Below are 26959 nucleotides of genomic sequence, written 5' to 3'. Positions count from 1 at the left end.
TTGTGAGGAGAAAATGTATACTAAAACACAAATAAATAGATGATAGATGTTTAAGAACATCTTTCTTTTTTCGCAGAGCCACCCTTACTGGGAAGGGAATAGTTGTAGCACTATGGGGAAAAAATTTACATATATATACACACACACACACACACACTCATACACATACTTTTTTTCCTCTTTTTTTACATTTTTCCGGAGCTCCAACAACCTTGGCAGCCCTCTGTAGAAAAAGAAGCAAACTTTGATGGAGTGCTTTTAATTTTTATAGTAGCCTCATCCTATTCCTAATATGTGCAAATCAGTTGTTCCTACAAAAAGTTTGTAAGTTCATATATTTATAAATTGGCTCTATACTTCTGAGAATGCTTTTGTACTTTGTATTTTTGGTGCCGAGACCTTGGGATGCTTTTGCACTTGTATCATCTTCCTTTTCTTTATCTTTGTCTACCAAAGTTTTTTTGGGATTAGATGCTTGCATTTTGTCTGTCAGGTTATCATAACTTCTATTCTTAACTCAGAATGTCTTATAATTTTAGTTAAGTTTAAGAGCCTGAACCTAAATTTTTGATGAGGCCTATAAATCTCATGTAGTTGTGTCTGTGTGTCATACCGGAGATTGAGGGACACTCTGCCACTGAGTTATATCCTCAACCCTTTTTAAAATTTGAAACAGGTTTACTCTAAGTAGCTGAGGCTGACCTTGAACTTGGGATCCTCCTGGAGTTGCTGGTATTTTCTGTGTGCCACCAGCATGCCCATCTTCCTAACCTTTTTTGAATTAGGGACCATTGTGATAATGATAAAGTTTGGACACTTTTTCTAGCTATTTAGGTCTCAGAAATCTTAGTACTGTCTTTTGCATGTTTAGGCATTTTATTTAAGAACTTATTGGACATTTTATCAACTTGTTCAAAGTGCACAGGTTAAGTTCCAAAGTATCTTATTTGGTGAAATGTTCCTGCTTGTGACACCTTTGTGTGTGTACACCATAAAATTATATAACATCAGTGAAAAGGGCTTATTCAACCTAGATTTATTTTTATTTTTTTTCCTGGCATTACATTTTTAAGTGTATCTTTTTCTTTTTAGAGGAATATGTGATTAATTTATTGATACTGTAAAATTTCTTTGTTCTAAGTGTTTTTGAAACTTGTAGCTAATTTGAAGAGGAACTTTAGGAAGACGTTGTAATAAAGCATAGTGGTAGCCATTTTCCAAACAGATGCTTGATGGGTAAATGAACCAGCACAAAGATTACAAACTGTATGAGAATGCCAGGAAAGGCATTTAAACCTAACCTTTTAAAAATAGCAATAAGAAAACCTTTACTATGAAATGTTCAGGTACAGGAAAATAAAGGAATCTCATGTACTCAGTTATCTAACTCCAGCAGTTTTCAGGATAGGGCAAATCTTGTTCATCTATACTATATACCAGTCTCTACCTTTTGTCCTTTATCTCTGATGTTGATGACCACCCTGCCCAGTACTAGCAATTGAACCCAAGCCCTTGCTCAGGCTAGGCAAGTGTTCTTGAGCTACATTCCCTGCTTCCTCTGGATTATTTTAAAGCAAATACTTCTGAATCTAATCTCTAATTTTAAAAGCAAAACATTCTAATTACAGTTACTTTTGAAGCCAGTGAGTTGTTAGTCAGATGTACTACTTAAAAATGACTGTTAGAGCCAGGCATGGTGGTGTAAGTTTGTGGTCCAGGTGACCAAAGTCTCCAAAAGGAGGATCCAAACTTTGAGGTCTGAGTCAGCAACTTAGTGAAACTGAATATCAAAGATAAAAATGGCTGGGTATTTAGCTCAGTGGTAAAGTGCCACTGGTTTCAATGCCTAGTATCAATCAATCAATCAATCAATAAATAAATAGAAATTTTAAAAAAATTAGAAATAGCTGTTAACAGGAGCTAAAGTTAACTCTTCTAAGAGATTTGCAGGTATTTTTTAAAGTTTGAAATATGGGCCTGTGTACATTAGAGGTAAAAGAAGGCTTCCCTTACCTTTTATGTGAGGCTACTTTCATTTTCCATCTTTGTTAGTCTGGATCTAGAATAAAGTGTGCAGAGACTTATATTTCTGCCTGGCACACTTTCTTTGCCAGCCAGCTGGGATTCAGTCTACATATCCTGCCAAATACTGAGATAACTATGGCATAGGCTTTTAATTTGCATGACTGGTTTTGTAGCCAATAATTTTTTTCCATTTGCTTAAAACTCAACTGAGTATTTGAGTGTTTGAGGAATAATGATGTTGGGAAATTATGAATTTTGATTTTTAGAACTAAAGGTGATTTTTAGAAAGGAGTATGAATTATTCCATTCCTGAAAGTTTAAAGTAGGACAGGAACTTCTGACCTGAGATGAGATGTTGTCTACTCATTGGATAAAGTACAGATGATTAATGAGGATTATTAAAAATATATTACAAATGTAGTTTGAGCAAGAGTTACTTGTCTATAGATCTGTGTTTTGTGTAAAGAACATATTTTTAAGTTTTACCCAAATCAACTTCCTGAATAAGAGACCTGTTATTTCTTCTGTTTCTACCTTTTTTTTTTTTTAAAGAGAGAGAGAGAGAATTTTTTAATATTTATTTTTTAGTTGTTGGCGGACACAACATTCTTGTTTGTATGTGGTGCTGAGGATCGAACCCGGGCCACACGTATGCCAGGCGAGCATGCTACCGCTTGAGCCACATCCCCAGCCCCCTGTTTCTATTTTGTACCACATCTTTTATATATCAATTGATCCTTAATTACAACCATGTAAGACAGTCTTTATTCCTATTATATAGAGGGTAAAGCATAGTTTGGAAGTTGGATAACTTGAACTAAATGGAAGATCTGTGAAATATCCAAAGTGTCACTTTTCAAAGTGCTGCTGTATAAGAATAAACTTAGTTTTGTTATATTGAAAGCCATATAATTTTTTTAAAAAAAGACTGTCACTATATTTAAAAAATTTTTTTTCTTTTCATTTTTTATTTTTTTTTATTATTTTTTTAGTTGTAGATGGACACAATACCTTTATTTTATTTATTTTTATGTGGTGCTGAGGATTGAACCCAGTGCCTCTCACATGCTAGGCAAGTGCTCTACCAGTGAGCTACAATCCCAGCCCCCCACTTTAAGATCTTATTATTGAAAATTCCTTGGGCTGGGGATGTGGCTCAAGCAGTAGCGAGCTGGCCTGGTATGCGTGCGGCCCGGGTTCGATCCTCAGCACCACATACCAACAAAGATGTTGTGTCCGCCGAGAACTAAAACATAAATGTTAAAAATTTTCTCTCTCTCTCTCTCTCTCCTCTCTCACTCTCTCTTAAAAAAAAAGAAAATTCCTTTCTCTTCCCATTTCTGTAGTACTGGGTCTCCAACCCAGGGCCTCACACATGGTAGGCAAGCATTCTACCATCGAGCTTCATCCCCAACACTTTAAAAATTTTTATTTTGAGACAAGTTCTTGCTAAACTGTCCAGGCTGGCCTCAAACTTTTAATCCTCCTGCCTTAGCCTTCCTAGTAGCTGGGATTATAGGTGTGCACTATGCACCTGACTGGAAAACTTCTCTTGAGGGGCATGTTGTGGATTGAACCCAGAGGTGTTTTGCCACTGAGCTGCCTCACTACTCCTATTTATTTTTTGTGACAGATCTCCTGAGATAGATAAAAAGCCTATTTTAAATGTGAAATTTAATATATAAATGTTATTTGAAAATATAGGATTAGATGAGATCATTAGGGAAGAGTATAAGAGGAAAAAATATTAGGACTGATAGTGAAGATTTTGTAATACTTAATAGAGGAAAAGAGGAAGAAACTAGAAAAGGAAATTATCACTATAGCTATAGAAGGGAAATCTAGCAGGAGGTATGTTATAGAAGTCAGCAGAAAAGTATTTCATGAAAGGATCAACTGAATCCAATTGAATTGCTGAAAACTCAACTAAAATGAGGATTGCAAAACAGGCATTGGATTTATAGCTTGGTTGGAGTGGTTTGAGACGTAAGAAAAAAATTGCAGCAAGTGTACACAATTTGATAAAAATTTTTGAAGGGGAGGAAAAAAGTGCAGATAGAGGATATAAGGGGTTCTAGAAGAATTGGAAGCATGGACCTTGAAGCATGGGAACCAAAGAACAGGGAAGAAGGGTCTTCAGATGGTGTATTTTCTGAACAGGAGGAACGATGGTTGAAAAGATAAATGTGGTTGGAGGATGGAAAATAAGGTGGTTTATGGTTGAAAGCTTGTTTTGTTTTGTTCATATAAAAGAGATTTTTCTGAAAGGGAGAAAGAAAGTCAGATTAACTTGGGGGCTAAGGAAAAAGGTTCAGAAAGATGTTACCTAAAGTAGGAGAGTGAGAAAGTAGAATTTCTAGGTATTATTGAGACTGTAGTTGAAGTTGGTAACACTAAAACCTCACTGTCACTAGTTTACCCATTCTGTGAATTTGTCTCCTCCCAACCTGCCTTTTGGGGGTGGTGATAATACTCAAGCTTGAACCCAGGGGTGCTGTACCACTGAAATATATCCCCAGCCCCTTTTATATACTTATTTATTCATTTTTTTGAGATAGGGTCTTGTTAAATTGCCCAGGCTGACCTTAAACCCGCAAGCTTCCTGCCTCAGCCTTCCAGGTCACTGGGGAATATATGTGTGTGCCACCATGCCTGGCTTGGATGACTAATATTAAGAAGATTAGACGGTATCTGGTTAGTGACACAAGCCTCAAAAGAAGGGACTTTCGCTGCATGAGATGGGCATGCCTATAATCCCAGCTACTGGGGAGACTGAGGCAAGAGGATTACAAATTTCAAGGCATAAAAAATGAAAAGGGTTGGGAGTGTAGTTCAGTATTAAAGCACCCCTGTGTTTAATCCTCAATTCCAGAAAAAGGAGGGCTTTTATAATGGGGTAAAGAAGTGGTAATTCTATAAAGAAGCTCTAAGAGAGTCAATATTTCAGTGACCTCAAACCTTCCTACTTTGAGGTAGTAGAGAGGGCTGTAGGATAAAAGATACCTAAGTCACCATCAGGGCAAGAAAGTAGTAGGAAAATGAACCCCAGGTGAGTTATAAACCCCAAATGAACCCCAGTTGAGTTATGTTGATCACTGAGTTCTGGGAACTTGTGTGGGTTGTTGGTGGTAGTGGATTGGATTAAAGTAGGAAAGAAGACACATACATATGTACAGGAGGAGGTGGGTGACAAACTTTATAGTTTGGATCATGATCCAGAAAAACTCATGAAGGTTGCAGTAGCTTTAACACCAAATTTTCCTGGAGCAGTAGTTACCAACTTTCTTTGTTTACACATTAGTTACAACATTTTAAAAAACTCTTGTCTTGTCAGGCTTGATGGTACACTCTGTAATCCCAGCTATTGAGAAGGTTGAGGTAGGAGGATCACAAATTTGAGGCTAGCCTAGGCAATTTTGTTGAGACGCTGTCTCAAAATAAAAAATCAAATAGGTTATGGATGTAGCTCAAAGGTAGAGCATCTGGCTAGCATGTGTGAGGCCCTGGGGTCAATCCCCAGTATAGCCAAAAAAATAAGTAAAGTCTGGGGATGTAACTCAGTGATAGAACACCTGTGAATTTAATCTCGAATTCCATCCAAAACAAAAAAAGCCCTCTTGCCTCTCCACTTTATACTTTCACTCATAATTTTAATATTTGCATCTTCTGTCAGTCCAGGTCCTAACTGGAAGCAGATGGCATGCCCAAATTGGATAATATGAGGAGGGTTTATTTATAAAGGTGTTATTTTTCAAAGGTGTGGGAGAAATGTAGGGAAATCACAAGGGATGGGGCTCTAACCTTGACTAGTTGCAGTGAATCTATTATTAAGACCCAAAAAGACAAAGGATTACCTGAGCTTCTCAGAGGAGACCACCTTAGGAGGAGCAATATTTTGTTGAGGGCCTGGAGAAATAAAATATGGGGACTTCCCCCCATCTTTGGTCCGTTTGGGGCTCCTCATAGCTAGAACCCAGTGGAAGCCTGAGAATAAGACTTTTTTTTTTTTTTTTTTTTTTAAATGGAGGTACGCTGTGTATATTGTCCAAGATGGCCTTGAACTCTTGAGCTCAGGAATCCTACCTCAGCCTCTCATAGCTGGAACATGTCAGCCTTCTGGGGCAGAGACCAGAGTGGGGAATGAATCTGGTAGGACAAATGGAAGATACCTAATATAGTATCTAAAGTTATATGAAACTTAAGCACTGTGCCACCATCAAGATGTAGAAAACTTCTATAACCTTCAAAAGTTCCTTAGGGGTGAGGATACAGCTTTGTGATAGAGCATCTGCCTAGCATTGTGAGAGGTCCTGGGTTTGAGCTCCAACACTCCAAATAATAATGATAATGTTGTGCTCTTTATGATTAGTTCTTTTCCTGTCTCCAACCTCTGGCATCTCCTGGTCTGTTTTCTGTCCCTGTAGCTTTATCTTTGCAGAATGCTGTATTTTTCTTGATATCATACAGTATGTATAGCCTTTTCAGTCTATCTTCTTTCATTTAATGTAATGCTTTAAGAAATTCATGTTGTTGTATGTGTCAGTAGTTCATTCTTCTTTTTTTTTTTTTTAGTTGTAGATGGGCACAATATTTTTATGTGGTACTGAGTATCCATCGAACCCAGTGCCTCACATGAGCAAGGCAAATGCTCTACCACTGAGCTATAATCCCAGCCCTTCATTCTTTTTTCTTGTTGAGTAGTATTTCATTGTACATATCAAGTGCATTCACTAGTTAAATAGTTTATAGTTGGTTTATAGTTTTTGACAATTATGCATGAAGCTACCATAAACATTCACATTTAGTTTTTTTTTTCAGTTTAATAGCTACATGTTTATTAACATTCGATCAAGTAAACAACTTACTAAAGCAAAACAATTAAAAGTATCAAGATCAAGTGTATGAATCTGGATGAAATTCAAATCAATCCATAGGCATGCTGAAGACACTGTCGACAGTTGACATTTTCATCGTATATATTACATTTTTGGAATCATATCCTTTCAGTAGCTTTTTGGCCCTAGATACAATACGGGAAATTATCTGAGCTGGTCAAATAGGACATCCCCAAATGAATGGTCACATCATCACTGATATTGCATCTCACATTTAGTTTTTATGGTGACATGTGTCTTCATTTGTCTTGTGTATATTCTTAGTTGGATAATTGCTCACCCTGAAAATATTCCTCTTAAATTTAAATGCAAATGATATGATTTCTTGTTTAAAAAATATACATGTATTTTCTCCCTCCACCACCTTTTTTTTTTTTTTTTGGTGTGTGTGTGTGTGTGTGTGTGTGTGTGTGTGTTATTAAAGATTGAACCTAGGGCCTTGCATGTGCTAGGCAAGTGCTCCACCACCAAACTACATCCCCAGTCCTAATTTTCTGTAGAGGTATAATAGTTCCCTCTTATCTTCATGAGATATGTTCCAAGACTCCCAGTGGATATCTAAAACCTTCTATAACATCAAACCCAATATGTTTTTTTTCCTATACATACACATCTAATTTATCACAGTAAGAAATTAACAGTAACAATAAAACAGAACACTTATACTGTAATAAAAATTATGTAAATGTGGCCTCTTTTATGGTGCTGTGCTCAACATTCTTGTGATGATGTGAGATGATACAATGCAAATTTGATAAGATGAATTGAGGCATTCTGATTAAGAGTTAAGCACTGCTATATATATGCCCACAGTAGATCTGATAACCAAGACAGTTAATCTGGTAATGAGGGGAGGCGTGGAGGGGAGTGAAAGGTGACAGAGTACCTACATTGTGGATATACTGAATAAAGGGATGATTCATGTCCTGGCAGAATGGCATGGGATTTGTCAGTCTTCTCTAGGCTAGAGTGGGGTGCAATTTGGTGGTGGAAAACTGTAATCCTAGCGGCTTGGGAGGCTAAGGTAGGAGAATCACAAGTTCAAGGCCAGCCTCAGCAATTTATTGAGGCCCTAAGCATCTTGGTAGACCTATCTCTAAATAAAAAATATGAAAAAGGGCTGAGGATACAGCTCAGTGGTTTAGTGCTTCTGGATTCAATCCCCAATACCAAATAAATAAATAAATAAAAATTGCTCTATCTAGAAATTTTCACTTAATGTTTTTGGAACATGAGTAACTGAAACTGTATCAGTGATTTCTTTTGCTTTTGTGTGTGTTGGTACTGAGAATTGAACACAGTGCATGCTGGTCAAGTTCTATACCAAGCTACATTCCCAGTCCCTGTAGTTGCTTCATTTAAAAAAATTTTTTTTATAGTTAGTTTTTAGTTTTAGGTGGACACAATATTTTTATGTGGAGCTGAGGATTGAACCCAATGCCTCATGCATGCAAGTAAAAATATATAAAATCACACAAAACCTGCTTAGCTTAATGAATAAGAACATCACCTATAAGCACCACCCAGGTTAAGAAAATAATAGTTGGCTACTCCAAAAGCTCTTTCACGTTCCCTTTCCCCCTTCTTTACTCTCAGACTAACTGCTGTCCTATCTTTATCATAATTGCTTTTCAAAAAAATTTTTATTTTTTAAAATATATTTATTTTTTAGGTGTAGTTGGATATAATACCTTTATTTTATTTTTTTATTATTTTTTTTAATATTTATTTTTTAGTTCTCGGCGGACACAACATCTTTTGTTGGTATGTGGTGCTGAGGATCGAACCCGGGCCGCACGCATGCCAGGCGAGCGCGCTACCGCTTGAGCCACATCCCCAGCCCCTATTTTATTTATTTTTTTATGTGGTGCTGAGGATTGAACCCAGGGCCTCGCACATGCTAGGCGAGCGCTCTACCACTGAGCCACAACCCCAGCCCCATATTTATTTATTTTTTAAAACATTGAGACAGGGTCTCACTGCATTGCTTAGGGTCTTGCTTAATTGCTGAGGCTGACTTTGAACTTGGGATCCTCCTGCCTCAGTCTCCCAATCTGCGGGATTATAGGCATGCACCATCGTGCCTGACTCATAAATCTCTCTGGTTTGCAAATGCCATAATTAATTACTTGCTGTTCACTTTCTTTAAAAATGTATTGCAAGAACAAGCTCATCTTTTATAGCCAGAAGATTTACAGTGCTACACTTTTCATTCTTTTATTTTTGGGAGAGAAGGATACTGAGGTTTGATCCCAGAGATGCTCTACCACTGAGCTAAATCCCTGGCCCTTTTTACTTTTTAGACAGGGTCTTAATAAGTTTCCCAGGCTGGCCTTGACCTTGTGACCCTCCTGCTTCAGCCTCAAGTGGATGGGATTATAGGCATTCATCACCATGCTCAGCTCTATCATGTCACATGTGTCACCATGGTGGTAGGAGATGGTTGTAGAAGTGGCACTGAAAGGGCATATATATTTAAAATTTCAATTGATATTGCCAGCTTTCTCACAGTTTGGTCTCCTCATCCCCATCATACTCATACTATCAAGCTTTGAGCATACCTGAAAGACAGAAAAATGTCTCTTATTTGCGTTTAAAATAATTTTCACTTTAGAATATATATCTTTTTTGTTTTCTTGGCGGGGGCAGTGCTGGGTATTGACCCTAGGGTCTTGTGCATGTGAGGCAGGCACTCTACCAACTTGAACTGTGTACCTAACCCCCTGTACTATTGTTAGTTTTATGAGTTTTTATTTGCACTTGGTTCCTAATGGTATTGGCTAAAAGCTTCTCATTCAGCTCTTTCCAAGCTACCACCCTTCTCTCTGGAATCAGTATTATTATTGGTTTTTGTCTTTGTCTTTTCTTTCTTTCCTTTTTTTTTTTACTGGCTATTGAAACCAGGGCCTTATGCATTGGCTAGGCAAGCTTCTATCATTGAGCTACAACCCTAGTCCTCCATCCCCATTAAAATTTTTTAAATATTGAGACAGTTTTGCCAAATGGCCCCGGGCTAGATTTGAACTTATAATACTCCTGACTTAGCCTCTTGAGTCACTGAATTTATAGGCATGTGCCCCTGTACCTGTCTTTGTTTTATTGTTTCTGATATATGCTATGCATATATATGATATACTGAAATATATTTGGTCCAATTTCTTGGCATGTAGTTCAAGTTTTTAGAATCTTCAAAATAGAGTCTTTGTGTATATTAATGAGCTCACTGTTGCTGAGCCTTTTAGTCACCTGAATACTAACCTCTGGGGAGGACAGAGGGGACTGAAGGTTAATTTGATAACCTGTGGCCTGATCAGTGATTTATCAATTATGTCTCTGTAATAAAGTCTCCATTAAAACCCACAAGGACCGGTGAAGAGCTTTGGATAACTAATCACAAGGAGGTTCTTGGAGGGTAATGCATTCCTCTCTCATACTTTGTTTCTCCAGGTGTTATCACTATCCTTTGTTTAATATCTTATATTAAACCAGTTAATGTAAGTTTTCTCATGAGTTCTGTGAGCTGTTCTAACAAATGAGTTGAACCTAAGGAGGAGGTTATGAGAACCTCAGTTTATAAGCAGTTGGTCAGAAGCACCAGTAAACAATCTGGGGCTTGTGGTTGACATTTGAAACAGGAGGGCAATTTTTAGGATTGAGCCCTTAACCTGTGGGATGGTGTGAGAATTGAATTAGAGGACACCCAGCTGGTGTTCCCTGAAGAATTAATTTCTTGCTTGATGTGTAAGGAAAATCCCACACACATTTGGTCATAGAAATCTTCTGTGTTTACTGTGGAGTTAGAAAGAGGAAAATATCTTTTTTCTCAGTATTCTCAGAACAATAGAAGCAGTCAGATGTATGCATGCATGTATGTGTATTTCAATCTGCAAAGTGATAACATGCTTTTTTTTAAACCACTGAGCTGTATCCCCCAGCCCTTTTTATTTTTTATTTTGATGACAAGGTCTTCTAAGTTTCTCAGGCTGGCCTCGGCACTTGAACATTTCTGCCTCAGCCTTTTGAATTGCTGTATAAGTGTGCACCATGACACCCAGTTTTTGCCTTACTCTCCCACTTAATAATGTTTTAGTGTTACTTCCATGTCACATCCAATGATTTTCTTTTTGTCCCTTGCACTCCTATAAAAAAATACTGCTATATGTTATGTCAGTTTCTTTATGTACAAATTCCTGGTTGAAATCACACTTTTGGGTTGCTTCCAATACTTTTCTTTATAAAGTTGCTTTATTTTTTGGAGAATAAATACCACTTACTTTCACCCAGCAATATTATTCTACTGTGCTTCATTTGCAGAAAGAGATACAGGATTATATTTCCTTATTTGAAACTTTTGGGGCCAAATGTGTTTGAAATTTAATATTTTGGAATTTTGAAAGTTTAACACCCTTGTCAGGATTTAAGGTGTTACTTTAATCAAAGTCATTGTGTTTGTTTGTTTGTTTGTTTGTTTTTTTAAGAGAGAGGAGAGAGAAAGAGAGAATTTTTTTTAGTATTTATTTTTTAGTTCTCGGCGGACACAACATCTTTGTTGGTATGTGGTGCTGAGGATCGAATCCGGGCCGCACGCATGCCAGGGGAGCACGCTCATCCCCAGCCCCGTCATTGTGTTTCAAGAGAAAGAAAATATAATTCCTAAGTAGGATAATACTATGAATAGCTTTACTTCAGGTTAGATCAGGTTTCACTTCAAAATGTGTTAGGTTTTAGAAGTTTTGGGGATATTGGAATTGTGGATAAGGCATTATGAACTTGTAATAGTACCTACCTCATATAGGTAGTATGAGATCAAATATGGGAAATATTTTGTATACTGAAGGCTTGCTAAATATAGTTCAGCTTTGTTTTTTCTTGTGTTTGTGTGTTGTTGATTTTTGATTGGGAATTGAACCCAGGGATGCTTAACCTCTGAGCCACATCCCCACCCCTTTTGTTATTTTTGAGACAGGGTTTCACCAAGTTGGTTAGGGCCTTGCTAAATTGCTAAGGCTGACTTTCAACTCTAGATCCTTCTGCTTGTCTACCAGCCTGTTGATTATAGGTGTGCACCACTGTGCCTGCTTCAACTTTCTTCTTCTATGTTTTTTTTTTATTTGTGAATGAAATTGAGTTTCTTTTCACATTATTATGCCATTTATATTTTTTATGAATTTTTTTTTTATGTTCCTAGCTTCTTTTTCTAGAGGACATTAGACTTATTGGTGTATAAAGGAGTCTTAATATATTTACTTTAAAAAATTTTTTTTAGTTGTGGATGGATAGCATGTCTTTATTTTATTTGTTTATTTTTATGTGGTGCTGAGGATTGAATGAACCCAGTGCCTCATATGTGTGAGGCAAGAGCTTTGCTACTAAGCTCCAGCCCAGTATATTTACTTTTTGCATTTCTTTCATGACTAATGATAAACTTTTTGTTTGTTTATTTGATATCAGTTCTTTATTTGGTGATGTACGTTCAGGTTTTTTTTTTTTTTTTTTTTTTTCCTGGATACCTGGAATTGAACCCAGGGGCAGTTAGCCACTGAGCTATAACCCTAGTGCTTTTTAGTTTTTTCAAGACAGTGTCTCACTAACTTGCTAAGGTTGACTTGGAACTTGTGATCCTCCTGTTTCATCCTAACCAAGTCTGTGAGATGATGATGATGATTATTTATTATTATTTGTGTGTGTGTGTGTCGGGGGGTGCTGGGGATTTAACCCAGGTGCTGGGGATTTAACTTGTGCATTTGAGGCAAGCACTCAACCAACTGAGCTATATCTCCAGCCCTTTTTTAATAGGTTATTTTCTCATTTAATTTAAAGAGTTCACTGTATGTATTTGATGGGAATCCTTTGTCAGTTATATTTATTGCAGATATTTTCTCTGTGTCTGTGGTATGTCTTTGCATTCTCTTAACAGATCTTTGTCAGAGCCAAAGTTAATAATTTTCATTATTTTATCAAATATTTGTTTCACATCCTCTTCCTAGGTATCCCATCCCTTATTTGGCTAGATCTAATTGATTTTTAATGCTTTGGTTTAGTTTATCAATCCTTACATAATTTCTTTGAGTTAAATGATTCCCTCACTTTATTTATTCTGTCTTCTTGTGATCGCTACTCAGGTATTTAAAGTCCTCATGTAATGGCAGTGCCTACCCCCTGCCTTTTAAATTTTTCATTACCTCAGCTATATTTTATGGCTTGTGGTCTCCAGAGCCACTTTGATTATCTATATAAACTTCTTAGAAGTCAAAGGCTTTGCTGGCCTCAGCAGGGCATGCCTGTAATCCCAGCAGCTCAGGAGGCTGAGGCAGGAGGATTGTGAGTTCAAAGCTAGCCTCAGCAATTTAGCGAAGCCCTGTTTCAAAATAAAATTCGAAAGAGGGCTGGGGATGTGGCTCAGTGATTGAGCACCCTTGGATTTAATCCTGAGTAGGGGGGTGAGGGAGAAGTCAAAGGCTTTGTTAAGTATAGTTCTCAACACTTCATTTGCCATTTTACCAATGCATTTCATCTTTAATCTCTTCATCTCTTCTATTAATGCTGGTTGAGATTGGTTTGTCATCTTTATCATTTTCAGTGTAACTATAGGTGGCTCTTTTTTAAATGAGATCTCTCATGGCCATTGGTTTAATTGGCATCCTTTGCGTTATTATCCTCGATGGGCCTCTTTTTCCTCATCCATGTAATGGGTTTGGTGAGAAGTAAAAGAAAATATCTTTACTTTTTTAAAAGAGTGAAGGTTGCACAAATATATAAGTTTGTATGGACCAGTGTAGGTTTATGGTTTACTACAGCATAGTTGTTTCAATTTTATACCCACCAGAAGCAAATTCCAGACATTGTATTTTATCCTTAAATGTAATTCTTTAATAGGGACTCTAAAAGAGATAACCACTTACCATTTTTTTACACTTCAAGTACTTAATGTAGGGGCTGGGGTCGTGGCTCAGTGGTAGAGCTCTCACCTAGCATGTGTGAGGCCCTGGGTTCAATCCTCAGCACCACATAAAATAAAATAAAGATATTGTATCCATCTACAACTAAAAAATAAATATTTAAAAAAAAAAGTACTTAATGTATAATTTTGGCTTCTTTATATTTTAGCTTTTTGGTGGGGGTGGGTACTGGAGATTGAACCTCAGGGGTGCTTTACTATAGAGCTAAGTCCCCAGCCATTTTTATTTTTTATTTTAAGACAGGGTCTTACTAAGTTGCTTAGAGCCTTACTAAGTCACTGAGACTGACCTTGAATTTGTCACTCTTCTACCTCAGCTTCTTTAGTCGCTGGCATTACAGGCATGCACCACTGTGCCCAGCTATATTTTAGCGTTTGAATAGACAACTTTACATACAGTATAAAATACAAGAGGTATGAGAGTACTTTCTTTCCTCTTATCCATGTCCTTCCCATATTGTGTATCTCTACATAATATAGAACTGCCTCCTTTTTAAAAAAAATTTTTTTCTAATGTGTTATATATGACAGCAGAATGTATTACAATTCATATTACACATATAGAGCACAATTTTTCATATCTCTGGTTGTATATAAAGTATATTCACACCATTTGTGTCTTCATACATGTAATGAGATGGATATCATTACCCTAAGTGCACTATCTTTATTATCCCTATGCCTCCTCTCTTTCCCTACCACCACTTTATCTAGAGTTCATCTAATCCTCCCATGCTCCCCCTCCCAAACCCACTATGAATCAGCCTCCATAATTATATCAGAGAAAACATTTGGCATTTGTTTTTTTGGGATTGGCTAACTTCACTTAACATTATACTCTCCAACTCCATCCATTTATCTGCAAATGCCATGATTTTATTCTCTTTGTTGCTGAGTAATATTCCACTGTGTGTATATACACGACACTTAGAACTGCCTCCTTTTTAAGAACTACTTTGTTTGCAGGTATGTGTGGCATGATAATTAGTTCTTTATTAATTGGTGTTTATGTTTATGAAAGAAAAACAGGAAACAGTGTTATAATAATGTTTCTTGATACTTAACGTTATTTCATGGTCACAGAAAATATTAATAATGAAAATAAAACATTTGGCTTCAAGGTTAAGTCCAATTCTTCAACATCTTTTCTTCTTTCTTTCTTTTCTTTTTATTTAATGATACTGGGGAATGAACCCAGAGGCACTTACTAAATTGCTGAGGGTGACCCTAAATTTGATTTTTCTTGCCTTAATTCCCAAGTATCACGGATTATAGGCATATGTACCACCATGTCTGGCCTTAGATCTTTTTATATTAAGGAATTAACCTTTTCTCCACCTGCAGTTTGAGTTGCTATTATAATTTTTACTATTTACTGTATCTTTTGACTTTAGCATTTTCTGGTTCATGTTATAAATTTTATATTTTACGTAGATGAGTATGGATGTAGATTTTGTGTTTGAGAAGGGACTTCCCATCCTGGAGTAATATAGTTTTAAAAATTCCCCTTTGTTTTATAACATGTATTCTGTTAGTGTTTTCCATGTTTCTTTGGTTCCTCTAGAATATATTTTCACATTCAAGGTACAGAACCAACTGTATTTTTTCACAGATATTCCAGTTTCCTTTGTTGAAAAATCCATCTTTTCTATAAAGATTTGAAATTCCCTAGTCAACACATACTGATTTCTTATGTGTATTTTTCTTTTTTATTTTTAAACCAATAAAAACATTATTCTTAAGTGTTTGAAAGCTTTCTAAAACTATCATGCTCTCCCTAGAAATGTGTACATTTTTTCATGTAGTTTTATTATAAGAATTCCTGAGACTCATTCATAGGTAGGTCCCAGATTAAATCTCCCTTCCCATTTTTTAAATGTCAAAGATTTCTCTTCATTCAGATTGTACATCATCCTTTTTTTTTTTTGCAGTCTATCCTTTTATAAAAACTGTACTTAGGTTATTTTAAGTACTGATATTGCATGTATTTTTACGGAATCACCTGTTTCCTACAAATTAAGAATCCTTCATGGAATGATGGGTGTTTAATCTTTTATTCATGTTTGCTTAATTTTTTTTTTTTTTTTGTGTGTGTGTGTGTGTGTGGCCACTGAACCTAGGTGCCTGGCACATGATAAATAAAGCATGTGCTCTTAACACTCAACTACTCACCCAGACCTGCTTTTTTAAAATTTTTAAGCAGATTGAAGCTTAGAGAGTTATATGTTATATGACTTGCCAAGTTTTCTTACATCTATTTGTTTTCTTAATGCTGTGATTCATCCCCATGCTTCTCAAATTCAAGTTTGTAGTAATCTTCATTATACTAAATTGTCTTCCTTAAATGTTACCCAATAAACCAAAGATTGAGTACTAATCCAGTGATGCTAAAAAACTAAAATTAAAAGGCATTATGATTTTAGATTATGCCAAGCTCTCTTCAGTGAGAGCTTTTAACACATCTAGTCTTTATTCTCTAGCTTGAGTAAGATCAGTAGGCCCTGGAATGTAGTTTTAGGCTCTTTGCATGTAAAAGGATATAAAAGGAAGATCAGTGAATTTATAGGTTAAGATTCTAATAATAAGAATCTTTTTTTTTTTAAGTTATTGCTTGTGGCAGCACACACCTGTGATCCCAACAGTTTGGGAGGCTGAAGCCAGAGGACCACAATAAAAAAAAGACTTGAGATGTAGCTCAGTGGTAAATGCCCTGGGTCCCCCCCAAAAAAATTCTGTGTTATGGCAAAGTTGTAATAGCTATGATAGTTTGCATGTGGTACCTTATAATCTTCAAAATACCTTTAGAAGAAATTGTCCAAATGTTTTGAGACGACTTGCTGAATGTCATTATAGTCAATAAGTGGCAGAGCTGAAACTTAATCCATTTAAACCCTAATCTGTTAACTTTTGCTAGAATACATTTTTGTTATATAGGCAGTTTATTAAAAACAAATGCTTAGCCTCTTTTTCAAGAATACATCTTTTAAAGCGGAACATAGACTGGGTGTGGTGGCTTGCACCTGTAATCCCAGTGGCTCTGAAGGCTGAGGCAGGAGGATCGACAGTTCAAAGCCAGTCTCAGCAGGCACTGAGCAAGTCAGTGGAACCCTGTCTCTAAGTAAAATACAAAGTAGGGCTGGGGATGTGGCTTAGTGGTTGAGTGCCCCTAAATTCAATCCCCATACCCCCACCCTTGCCCAAATAAAAAGTGGAACATAATGGCACATGTCTGTAATCCCAGCTATTTGAGAGACTGAGACAGGCTGATGCAGGAAGATTGCAAATTCAAGGCCAGCTTCATCAATTTACTGAGACTTGGCCTTAAAATAAATATATAGAATAAATAAGTAGGGATGGGGATGTAGCTGATGGTTAAGTTTCTAGTACTGGGAAAACAAAAACACCCAATCTACTTCATCTTTATTTCTCTTTCCTCCTTTTATTCACTTTATGTACCTGATATTTTAAGATGTTATGTGTGTTTATCTAATAGGAAAACACTCAGCTACTAGCACTGTTTATTTTATTTTTCTTGGTAACTTGGGATTGAATCTAGAGGTGCTTTATAATTCAGCTATATCTTTAGCCTGATTTATTTTATTTTGAGATAGGGTCTCACTAAGTTGCCCAGGCTAGCCTGGAAGTTGTGATCCTTCTGCTTCTTTCTGCCTTCCAAATAAATAGCTGGGGGTTACAGGTGTCCACACCACTGTGCCCAGCACTGGTGTGCTTTTCATTTGTTATAAAAGCAGTAGTATTATTTCTTCAGGTTTCGTTTTAGTCTTGACTTTCCTTATAACCTTTCTAAGGTGTCAAATCTCATGTTTAGTTTTAAATTTTGACTTTTCAGCATCCTAGAATTAGTGATTGGTAGTGGTGTTTGTTTTGTCTTTTGTTTTTAGTCATTGGTGCCCTGACACTGAAGAAAGCTATATATAATTCCTTGCTTTTAGCTGGAAAATATCTAAAATAGCTAAACCTTGTTTATGAGTTAGATATAAGTAAGTAAAAAAATCTTAGCCAGTTGTACAGTGAACCTGTCTGTGTAAAGTATCCTGTACTTGATGGTTTGTTGAGATTTGTATATGTTTTTTTTTGAAATATTGGTGCCTTTTTTTGTTTGACATAGGATAAACGTTGGCCAGTATTTTTCTACTAATAAGTTCTGAGGTAATTAATCATAACACCAGTTTGAGTCATAGTTCCATCTTTTATTTGAAAGTTAAAAAACATCTCGCTCACCAAGTGTGGTGGTGCTCGCCTGTAATCCCAATGGATTGTGAGGCTGAGACAGGAGAATTGCAAGTTCAAAGCCAGCCTCAGCAACTGCAAGGCACTAAGCAACTCAGACCCTGTCTCTAAATATCTTCAAAATCATTATCCCAAAATAGGGTGGGGATGTAGCTTAGTGGTCAAGAACCCCTGAATTCAATCCCCGGTACAGGTGTGTGCCACCGCACCTCAGCAAGGGTGACAATTTTAAGGGACTTGAAGGCCTGGGGATAGGTCACTAGAAAACATGAAAGCAATATATACTAATGATAGGAGGGAAATGTCAGATATGTAAACATTAACTTCACAATTTAAAATTATTGCAGTTATTTCAAAGTTGATTTCTGCACTATTAAATTCATGGTTTTATTCTTTTGACTTTTTTCCCTTTTTAGATAAAGTGGAGAATTTTAGTGAAGAACATGAAAAAAATAGTCATCATTTTCACAAAAATGTTGAAGACAGTACTAAGAAACCCAATGCAGAAACCACAATGACTTCTGGATGTAAAGCTGATGAAATTAAGGAAACGAACGATACTTGGAACTCCCAGTTTGGGAAAAGGTCAGATTCTCCATCTGAAATGTCTCCAATCAAGGGATCTGTAAGAACTGGTTTGTATGAATGGGATAATGATTTTGAAGATATCAGATCAGAAGATTGCATTTTAAGTTTGGATAGCGATCCTCTTTTGGAGATGAAGGATGAGGATTTAAAGAATCGATTGGAAAATCTGAATGAAGCCATGGAGGAAGACATTGTGCAAAGTGTTCTTAGGCCAAGCAACTGTAGGACGTACTGTAGGGCCAATAAGGCTAAATCATCACAAGGAGCATCAAATTTTGATAAGCTAATGGATGGCACCAGTCAGGCCTTAGCCAAAGCAAACAGTGAATCAAGTAAAGATGGCCTGAATCAGGCAAAGAAAGGCGGTGTAAGTTGTGGGACCAGTTTCAGAGGGACTGTTGGACGGACTAGAGATTACACTGTTTTACATCCATCTTGCTTGTCAGTTTGTAATGTTACCATACAGGACACTATGGAGCGTAGCATGGATGAGTTCACCGCATCCACTCCTACAGATTTGGGAGAAGCTGGCCGTCTCAGAAAGAAGGCAGATATTGCAACTTCTAAGACCACTACTAGATTTCGACCTAGTAATACTAAATCCAAAAGGGATGTTAAACTTGAATTTTTTGGTTTTGAAGATCATGATGAGACAGGAGGTGATGAAGGAGGTTCTGGAAGTTCTAATTACAAAATTAAATATTTTGGCTTTGATGATCTTAGTGAAAGTGAAGATGATGAAGATGATGACTGTCAAGTGGAAAGAAAGACCAGCAAAAAAAGAACTAAAACAGCTCCATCACCTTCCTTGCAGCCTCCTCCAGAAAGCAATGATAATTCTCAGGACAGCCAGTCTAGTACTAATAATGCAGGTAAGAATAAGTAAATGTGTTTTTCAGACTTAAATCAATAGTTACTTAGTTTCTTTCCTCAATACTCAGTTTTAGTTTGTTATATTCTATTTTAATAGAGGTAAAATTAGAACCACAAATTACTTTGTCCAAAGGTACAGTATTTTAAATGTTAATGATCACATCACAAATTGGAACCAGTTTGTAGATTGGTGAGTCTTTTCATGTTTATTTTTTAAAATAGATGATTAGCATTTGAGAATTTTAAATGATTTATGTGTGGGACAAGAATACTAAATATCCTAGTGTTTTAACTTTGAAAACCCAAATGCATTGGAGACATAAGGATAGGTTTTGAACATGTATATTTTCTAACATTGAAACTATTTTTCTCTTTGTCTCTCTCTTTTTTTTTTTTTTGGTGGTTTTGGGGATTGAACCCAGGGCCTTGTGTATGCAAGGCAAGCACTCTACCAGCTGAGCTATATCCCCAGCCCAAAAATTTCACTTAAGATCAGGGGCTCAGTGATAAAATCCTTTAATTCAGTTCTCCACTGGGAGAGGCAAACCAAAAAGCATTATAGCTCTGTTATATTAAATCATTACCTGACAAAGGGCTTTGTGAAGTAAACTGACAATTAGGTAAGAAAAAGGGTGTGAAAACTTCTGAGATATGAGGTTTCCTAAACAAATAGTTTTTCTGGATTGTTTTACTTATTTAAAGCTTTTGTTGGTTCAGGGTTATAGAAGAGATGTCCTTATGGTGAATCAGAATTATAACAGTTTTCTTTCTTTCTTTTTAAAGAGAGAGAGAGAGAGAGAGAATGAGAGAGAATTTTTTAGTATTTATTTTTTAGTTTTCGGCGGACACAACATCTTTGTTTGTATGTGGTGCTGAGGATCGAACCCGGGCCGCACGCATGCCAGGCAAGCGTGCTACCGCTTGAGCCACATCCCCAGCCCATAACAGTTTTCTTAAATATTGATTCTCTTGTTGGAGAATACATCATACTTGAGACTTTATACCATTCTGTCTTAAAAATAGTTTTGCTAGATTAGGTTTTTTTTTTTTTTTGTATTAGGGATTGAATCCAGGGCCTCGCACATGCTGTACCATTGAGTTACATCCTGAGCCTCAGATTAGATTCATTCTTAGTTTTAAAACTGGAATTTATAGGCTCTCCCTCAACTCCCTGCTGCAAAAAACAAAAAACTCAAGCAAAAGTTAATATTGTCAAAATTTATTCAGTATTATTGTGAAAATTTATCAGGTATTGTCTTGAGTCTTGGGGAATTAAAATTATGGCAGTATTATTAGACACTTGAGCTCAGGTAATGTATAATAGCTGAGGTCTTTTCCTGCTGTAGTTTACTTAATTCTTGTGGTAACCTGTCAGGTTATCATAACTGCAATTGAAAATTTGTTGCTGAAATTTTCATCTTGTGGATGATAAAACTTCTTAAGCTTTAAAATGTGAAGTTAGGGCCGGGGATGTAGCTCAGTGGTAGAGCTTTTTTGCTTTGCGTGCATGAGGCCCAAGGGATTGATCCCCAGGACTGCAAAAAGAAAAGGAAAAAAAAAGTGATATTTGATTGACTTTCAGAAACTTGAAGTTGTTACTGAATAATTTTTTGAAAATTATTTGGATGATAATATACCAAGCTGGAATTTGAGTCTTTGTGAAACAGCATTTCTCAACATTTTAGAGAAAAGTCATTTTTTGAGTGTGTGTGGGGGAAACCTTATGGGAAGTAATCTAAATTTTTGGTAGTTTGGTGTGTGAAGACCTACAAATCATCAAACTACATGGTACTAGGTTACTTTTATTTTGGCAAGGATAGTTTTTTTTTTCCCCTTAATGTGACCTCTGTATATTAGGTGGGCCTTTGAAGGCCAACCTGATTCAGTGGATGTTAAATCTAGAAAAATGTTAAAAATAGATATTACTTGCTATTTTGTGTGTGTGTGAACTGTACTATGATAGTGTTAGTATCTATAAATATCCATTAGTTTTATATGCAACTTTGAAGGTCAGAGTTTATTTACAATGGCTGGGGATGTAGCTCAGTGGTAGAGCACTTTCCTGCCTAGGCAAAGCCCTGGGGTCCTTCCTCAATACCAAAAAAAATAAAAAATAAAAAAACCCAACCACTTTGCTACTAACACAAAGTAAAATTAGTGTACATATACAACAACAAGCTTTGTGAAGCTGTGGATAAAAATGGGAGTATTTTTGTCAACTGTGGTGCTTTATTCCTATATTCTTTTTTTCCCACAGTATGTCAGGGAAAAAAAAATTCCTAGGTTGTCTGACCGACAATTTGAAATATTAGAAAGCTAGCTAGTTTTGATTACCATTTCAGAAAACTTGGATTTTACAGAGGACTTGCCTGGTGTGCCTGAGAGTGTGAAGAAGCCTATAAATAAACAAGGAGATAAATCAAAGGAAAATACCAGAAAGATTTTTAGTGGCCCCAAACGGGTAAGTAAACTACTACCAGTGATTTTTATTATTCATTTATTATTGGAGTGCTTGACTCTTTTTTTTAACAAACATCATGGCAATTGTCTTTCAAAGGATATGTTTAAGCCATTTTTTAAAAGCATTTTAACTGTTTAAAAAAATGAGTAAACATACAAAATACTAGTTAATTAACCATTCTTAGTTACACAAATTAATGGTGTTAAATACTTTCACAGTATTATACAATAATTATCATTACCCAATTTTTTCATCTTTCCCAACAAAAATAATAATTACCCTTTCCTCTTTATCCCATGCTAAGTAAACATTGTTCTGTTTTTTACTATATATTAAAGGAATCATACATTTGTCCTTTTCTGTCTGGCTTATTTCACTGTCCCTGGATTGAACCCCCAGTACCAAATAAGAATAATTAAAAAAAAAAAAAAGTGGGAGTGTATGTAGCTCAGTGGTAGAGCACCCTTGCATTCAATCCCCACTATCATGGGAGTGGAAGAAGTCACTTGGTACCAATGCAGATGCTCCTCAATTTACATGTAGTTACCTCCTGATAATCCCGTAAGTTCAAAATGCTTTTAATACACCCAGTCTGTTGAACATTATAGCTCACTGACACAGCACACTACAGAATATTGGTTAATTACCTTCATCATGGAGTGGCTGACTGGGAGCTAAGGCTTATGGTGGCTGCCCAGCATCACAAGAGAATATTGTACCATATATTGCAGGCTGGAAAGAAATAAATTCAAAGTATAGCATTCTACAGTTAAAAACTTCTAAGTCAGGGATTGTCCATGTATCCGGTGAGTCTTGTCTTTCAGTTCTTATGGATATATATACCCAGGAGTAGAATTACTGGATAATATGATCTGTAGCTTTTTGAGTATCTGCCAAAGTATTCTGCACAGTGACTATACCATTTTAGGTCTCACCCCACCCCACCCCACCCCAGCAGTACCCTGAGGGATCCCATTTCTCCATATCCTGACACTTTGATAATAGCTACCCTAATAGACATGAGCTGGTATTTCATTATGGTATGATTTGTGTTTTCCTAAAGACTAGAGATGTAGAGCATCTTTCTTTTTTCTTTTTTTTAAAGAGAGAATTTTTTAATATTTATTTTTTAGTTTTCGGTGGACACAACATCTTTATATGTGGTGCTGAGGTTCGAACCCGGGCGGCACACATGCCAGGCGAGCGCGCTACCGCTTGAGCCACATCCCCAGCCCTGTAGAGCATCTTTCTATACGCTTATTGGACATTTATGTACCTTCTTTTGAGAAATGTCAATGTCCTTTGCCCATTTCTGAATTGGATTTTGTTTTTAAGTTGAAAAAGTTTTTTTTATCAGATATATGATTTGCAGATAAATTCTTCCATTTTATAGGTGTGTCTCTTCTGAAAATATTTGCATAGATACGTAGTCTTTCAAGTGAAAAAATAATGTTTGAGAAAAAAGTGGCTATAGTTTAGCAGACAACTCAAAAAGTAGTCTGTTCTCTCTTGATACAACCCCTATGTTGTGTGCAGCAGAATTGTTTTATGCATATTTGTTTTGTCACACAAAATGTGGGTTTTTTTGTTTTTGTTTGTGTGTGTGTGTGTTTTGGAGGGGGGTACTGGTGATTGTACTCGGGCACTCAACCACTGAGCCGCATAATCCCTGGCTCTATTTTGTATTTTAGAAGCAGGGTCTCACTGAGTTGCTTAGTGCCTCCCCATTGTCAAGGTTGGCTTTGAACTCGCAATCCTCTTGTGCCACTGGGATTACGGTGTACACCAACATGCCCAGCACAAAATGTGTTCTTTAAGAGTCAAAATTTAATAAAATTAGTAGTTCTTGATGCATCAAGAGCTTTCAGTCAGACTGCACTTTTTTTTTTTTAAGATAAATAGTGTATGTAGCAGTGAAGAGTAAGACTACTAGGACAGTTTAGAGGCCTACCTTGATTCATGCTAAGATAACAACAGTTTCACTCACTGTGTAAAAAAGCAAACAACTTTAATTTTACTGTAGTTGTAAAAATGATGTGTAGACATCCTGGAAAAGTTTGATGTGTATCTATATGTACATGTATATGCATGTGTACATATACTGTACTTTGAGAACTGCTGACTTATACAGTGTTCTCCTTTATTCTCCCTGCTTCAACTTTTGTTATAAAAAAGTTCAAATAGAAATTGTGAAAGAGCAGTGCAATAAATACCCATACCTCTTTGTCTAGATATATTTTTAATTTATACTTTTGTCATAATTGCACACACATTGTTTCTTATCTCTTTCCCACTTTTTATGTAGCATATACTTACATATAAATTCTGTCCTATTTGAAAGTAAGTTATAGATGGCATACATTTGTTAAGAAAAAAGAATCTCAGCTGGGCATGATGGTACATGCCTGTAACCCAAATGACTTGGGAGGCTAAGGCAGGAGGACCACAGGTTCATTAGCCAGCCTCAGCAACTTAGCAAGACCCTGTCTCAAAATAAAAACTTAAAAAAAAATTGGAGAAGTGGTTCAGTGGTGAAGAACCCCTGGTTTCAATCCGAAGTACCAAAAACAAAAAAGAAAAAGGAAAAAAGTCTCATACCTAACTATACTTAATGTGGTTGCAAAACTTAAGACAACTAATAGTAATTTTTAAAATAATGTTATATTAGTATGTATTCAGTTTTTTTTTTTTTTTTGGTGTGTGTGTGTGTGTGTGTGTGTGTGTGTGTGTGTGTGTGGGTGGCATGGTGGCTAGGCTACTGCAGATTGAACCCAGGGCCCCTTTATCGCTGAGCCACATCCCCAGCCCTTATTTTTTTATTTATTGACACAGGGTCTTGCTGAATTGCTGAAACTGGACTTGAACTTGATGGTCATCCTGCCTCAGCCTTCCAAGCTGAGGATTACAAGCATGTGCCACTAGGCCCAGCTCATTGCCCATTTTCTAAAAATTCCTTTTAGCATGTATTTTTCTTAAAGATCCCAGATTATTTCATGTTATATAGAATGTTCCACGTTTAGAATTTATCTTGATTGTTTCTTCATGTTGTCTGTTAACTTGTTAGTACACTGTATTAAAGTGGAGACTTTAATAATATATTTTCTAATTCAATAATTATAACATTTAAAAATATATATAATGGGTGTATTTTAAAATATATTAAAAGTATAGTACAATACACCTTTTTTTTTTTTCCTTGCTACTGGAGATTGAACCTGGGTCAATCAACCACTGAGCCACATCCCCAACCCTGTTTTTTATTTTATTTAGAAACAGGGTCTCACTGAGTTGCGTAGTCCCTCACTAAGTTGCTGAGAGACTGGCTTTGAACTTGTGATCCTCCTGCTTTAGCCTCCGGAGTGACTGGAATTATAGGCATGTGCCCAGCTTAATATAATACACTTACATATTAATAAAGTCATAGGACCCTGAAAGTTAAATCTAGAAGCTTGATTAGATTCAGGTTTAATTATTTTTGTCACATATACTTCAGTGGTGATACTATATATGTGTAGCAGTTTTACTTATTAAAAATATGCTAAGTAAAATAAGCCAGGCCTAGAAAGAGCATTACCACATGATCTTACTTACATGTCAGAAATTTTTTTAAAAGTTGAATATATAAAAATAAATAAATAGGAAGGGCAGCAGAATAGAATAGACATTATGATTGCTGTATGTATATAGGTGACTCTATGACCAGTGTGATTCTACAATCTGTACAATCAGAAAAATGAGAAATTATATCCCAATGATTCAAATGTATGAATTGCCAAGATCATTGTAATGTCAATGTGTAGCTAATAAAAAAATGAAATTAAAAAATGAATGAATGGATAAATAAATAAATAAATTTAAAAAGGTAATTATAGAGAAACAGAATAGTCATTACCAGGAATGGGGAGGTTGAGGAAATTGGAAGATATTGAGGAAAGTGGGAGATACTACTGAAAGAATATAGCTCTATAGGATTAATAAGTTTAAAGATTTAATGTACAATGGGAGAAATAGTTATTTTTTAATTACTGATTTTATTTTTATTTATTTATTTATTTTTATTGTTGGTTGTTCAAAACATTACATAGTTCTTGATATATCATATTTCACACTTTGATTCAAGTGGGTTATGAACTCCCATTTTTACCCCGTATACAGATTGCAGAATCACATCAGTTACACTTCCATTGATTTACATATTGCCATACTAGTATCTGTTGTATTCTGCTGCCTTTCCTATCCTCTACTATCCCCCCTCCCTTACCCTCCCCTCTTCTCTCTCTACCCCCTCTACTGTAATTCATTTCTCCCCCTTGTATTATTTTTCCCTTTCCCCTCACTTCCTCTTGTATGTAATTTTGTATAACCCTGAGGGTCTCCTTCCATTTCCATGTAGTTTCCCTTCTCTCTCCCTTTCCCTCCCACCTCTCATCCCTGTTTAATGTTAATCTTCTTCTCATGCTCTTCATCCCTACTCTGTTCTTAGTTACTCTCCTTATATCAAAGAAGACATTTGGCATTTGTTTTTTAGGGATTGGCTGGCTTCACTTAGCATAATCTGCTCTAATGCCATCCATTTCCCTCCAAATTCTATGATTTTGTCATTTTTTAATGCAGAGTAATACTCCATTGTGTATAAATGCCACATTTTTTTTATCCATTCGTCTATTGAAGGGCATCTGGGTTGGTTCCACTGTCTTGCTATTGTGAATTGTGCTGCTATGAACATCGATGTAGCAGTGTCCCTGTAGCATGCTCTTTTTAGGTCTTTAGGGAATAGACCGAGAAGGGGAATAGCTGGGTCAAATGGTGGTTCCATTCCCAGCTTTCCAAGAAATCTCCATACTGCTTTCCAAATTGGCTGCACTAATTTGCAGTCCCACCAACAATGATCAGGTGTACCCTTTTCCC

At 36.3% G+C, this 26959-nt stretch overlaps 1 protein-coding gene across 2 annotated transcripts in view; it reads left to right on the top strand.

Moving 5' to 3' along the window:
• Positions 1-26959, top strand: part of Wapl (WAPL cohesin release factor) — a 77889-nt gene that overhangs the window by 6714 nt on the left and 44216 nt on the right. The window contains exons 3-4 of one of the 2 annotated variants that reach the window (XM_026397019.2): positions 18546-19589; positions 21951-22051. In XM_026397019.2, coding sequence (XP_026252804.2) covers positions 18546-19589; positions 21951-22051 — 1145 coding nt within the window. Of the gene's footprint in view, positions 1-18545; positions 19590-21932; positions 22052-26959 lie in introns of both variants that reach the window. The other variant, XM_026397018.2, reaches the window with a different exon arrangement.

This window comes from Urocitellus parryii, chromosome 5 (genome assembly GCF_045843805.1).
Source record: "Urocitellus parryii isolate mUroPar1 chromosome 5, mUroPar1.hap1, whole genome shotgun sequence".
In the NCBI taxonomy this organism is placed as follows: Eukaryota; Metazoa; Chordata; class Mammalia; order Rodentia; family Sciuridae; genus Urocitellus; species Urocitellus parryii.
The sequence above is the reverse complement of the archived record's forward strand: the minus strand, read 5'-3'. Positions and strand labels throughout refer to the sequence as shown.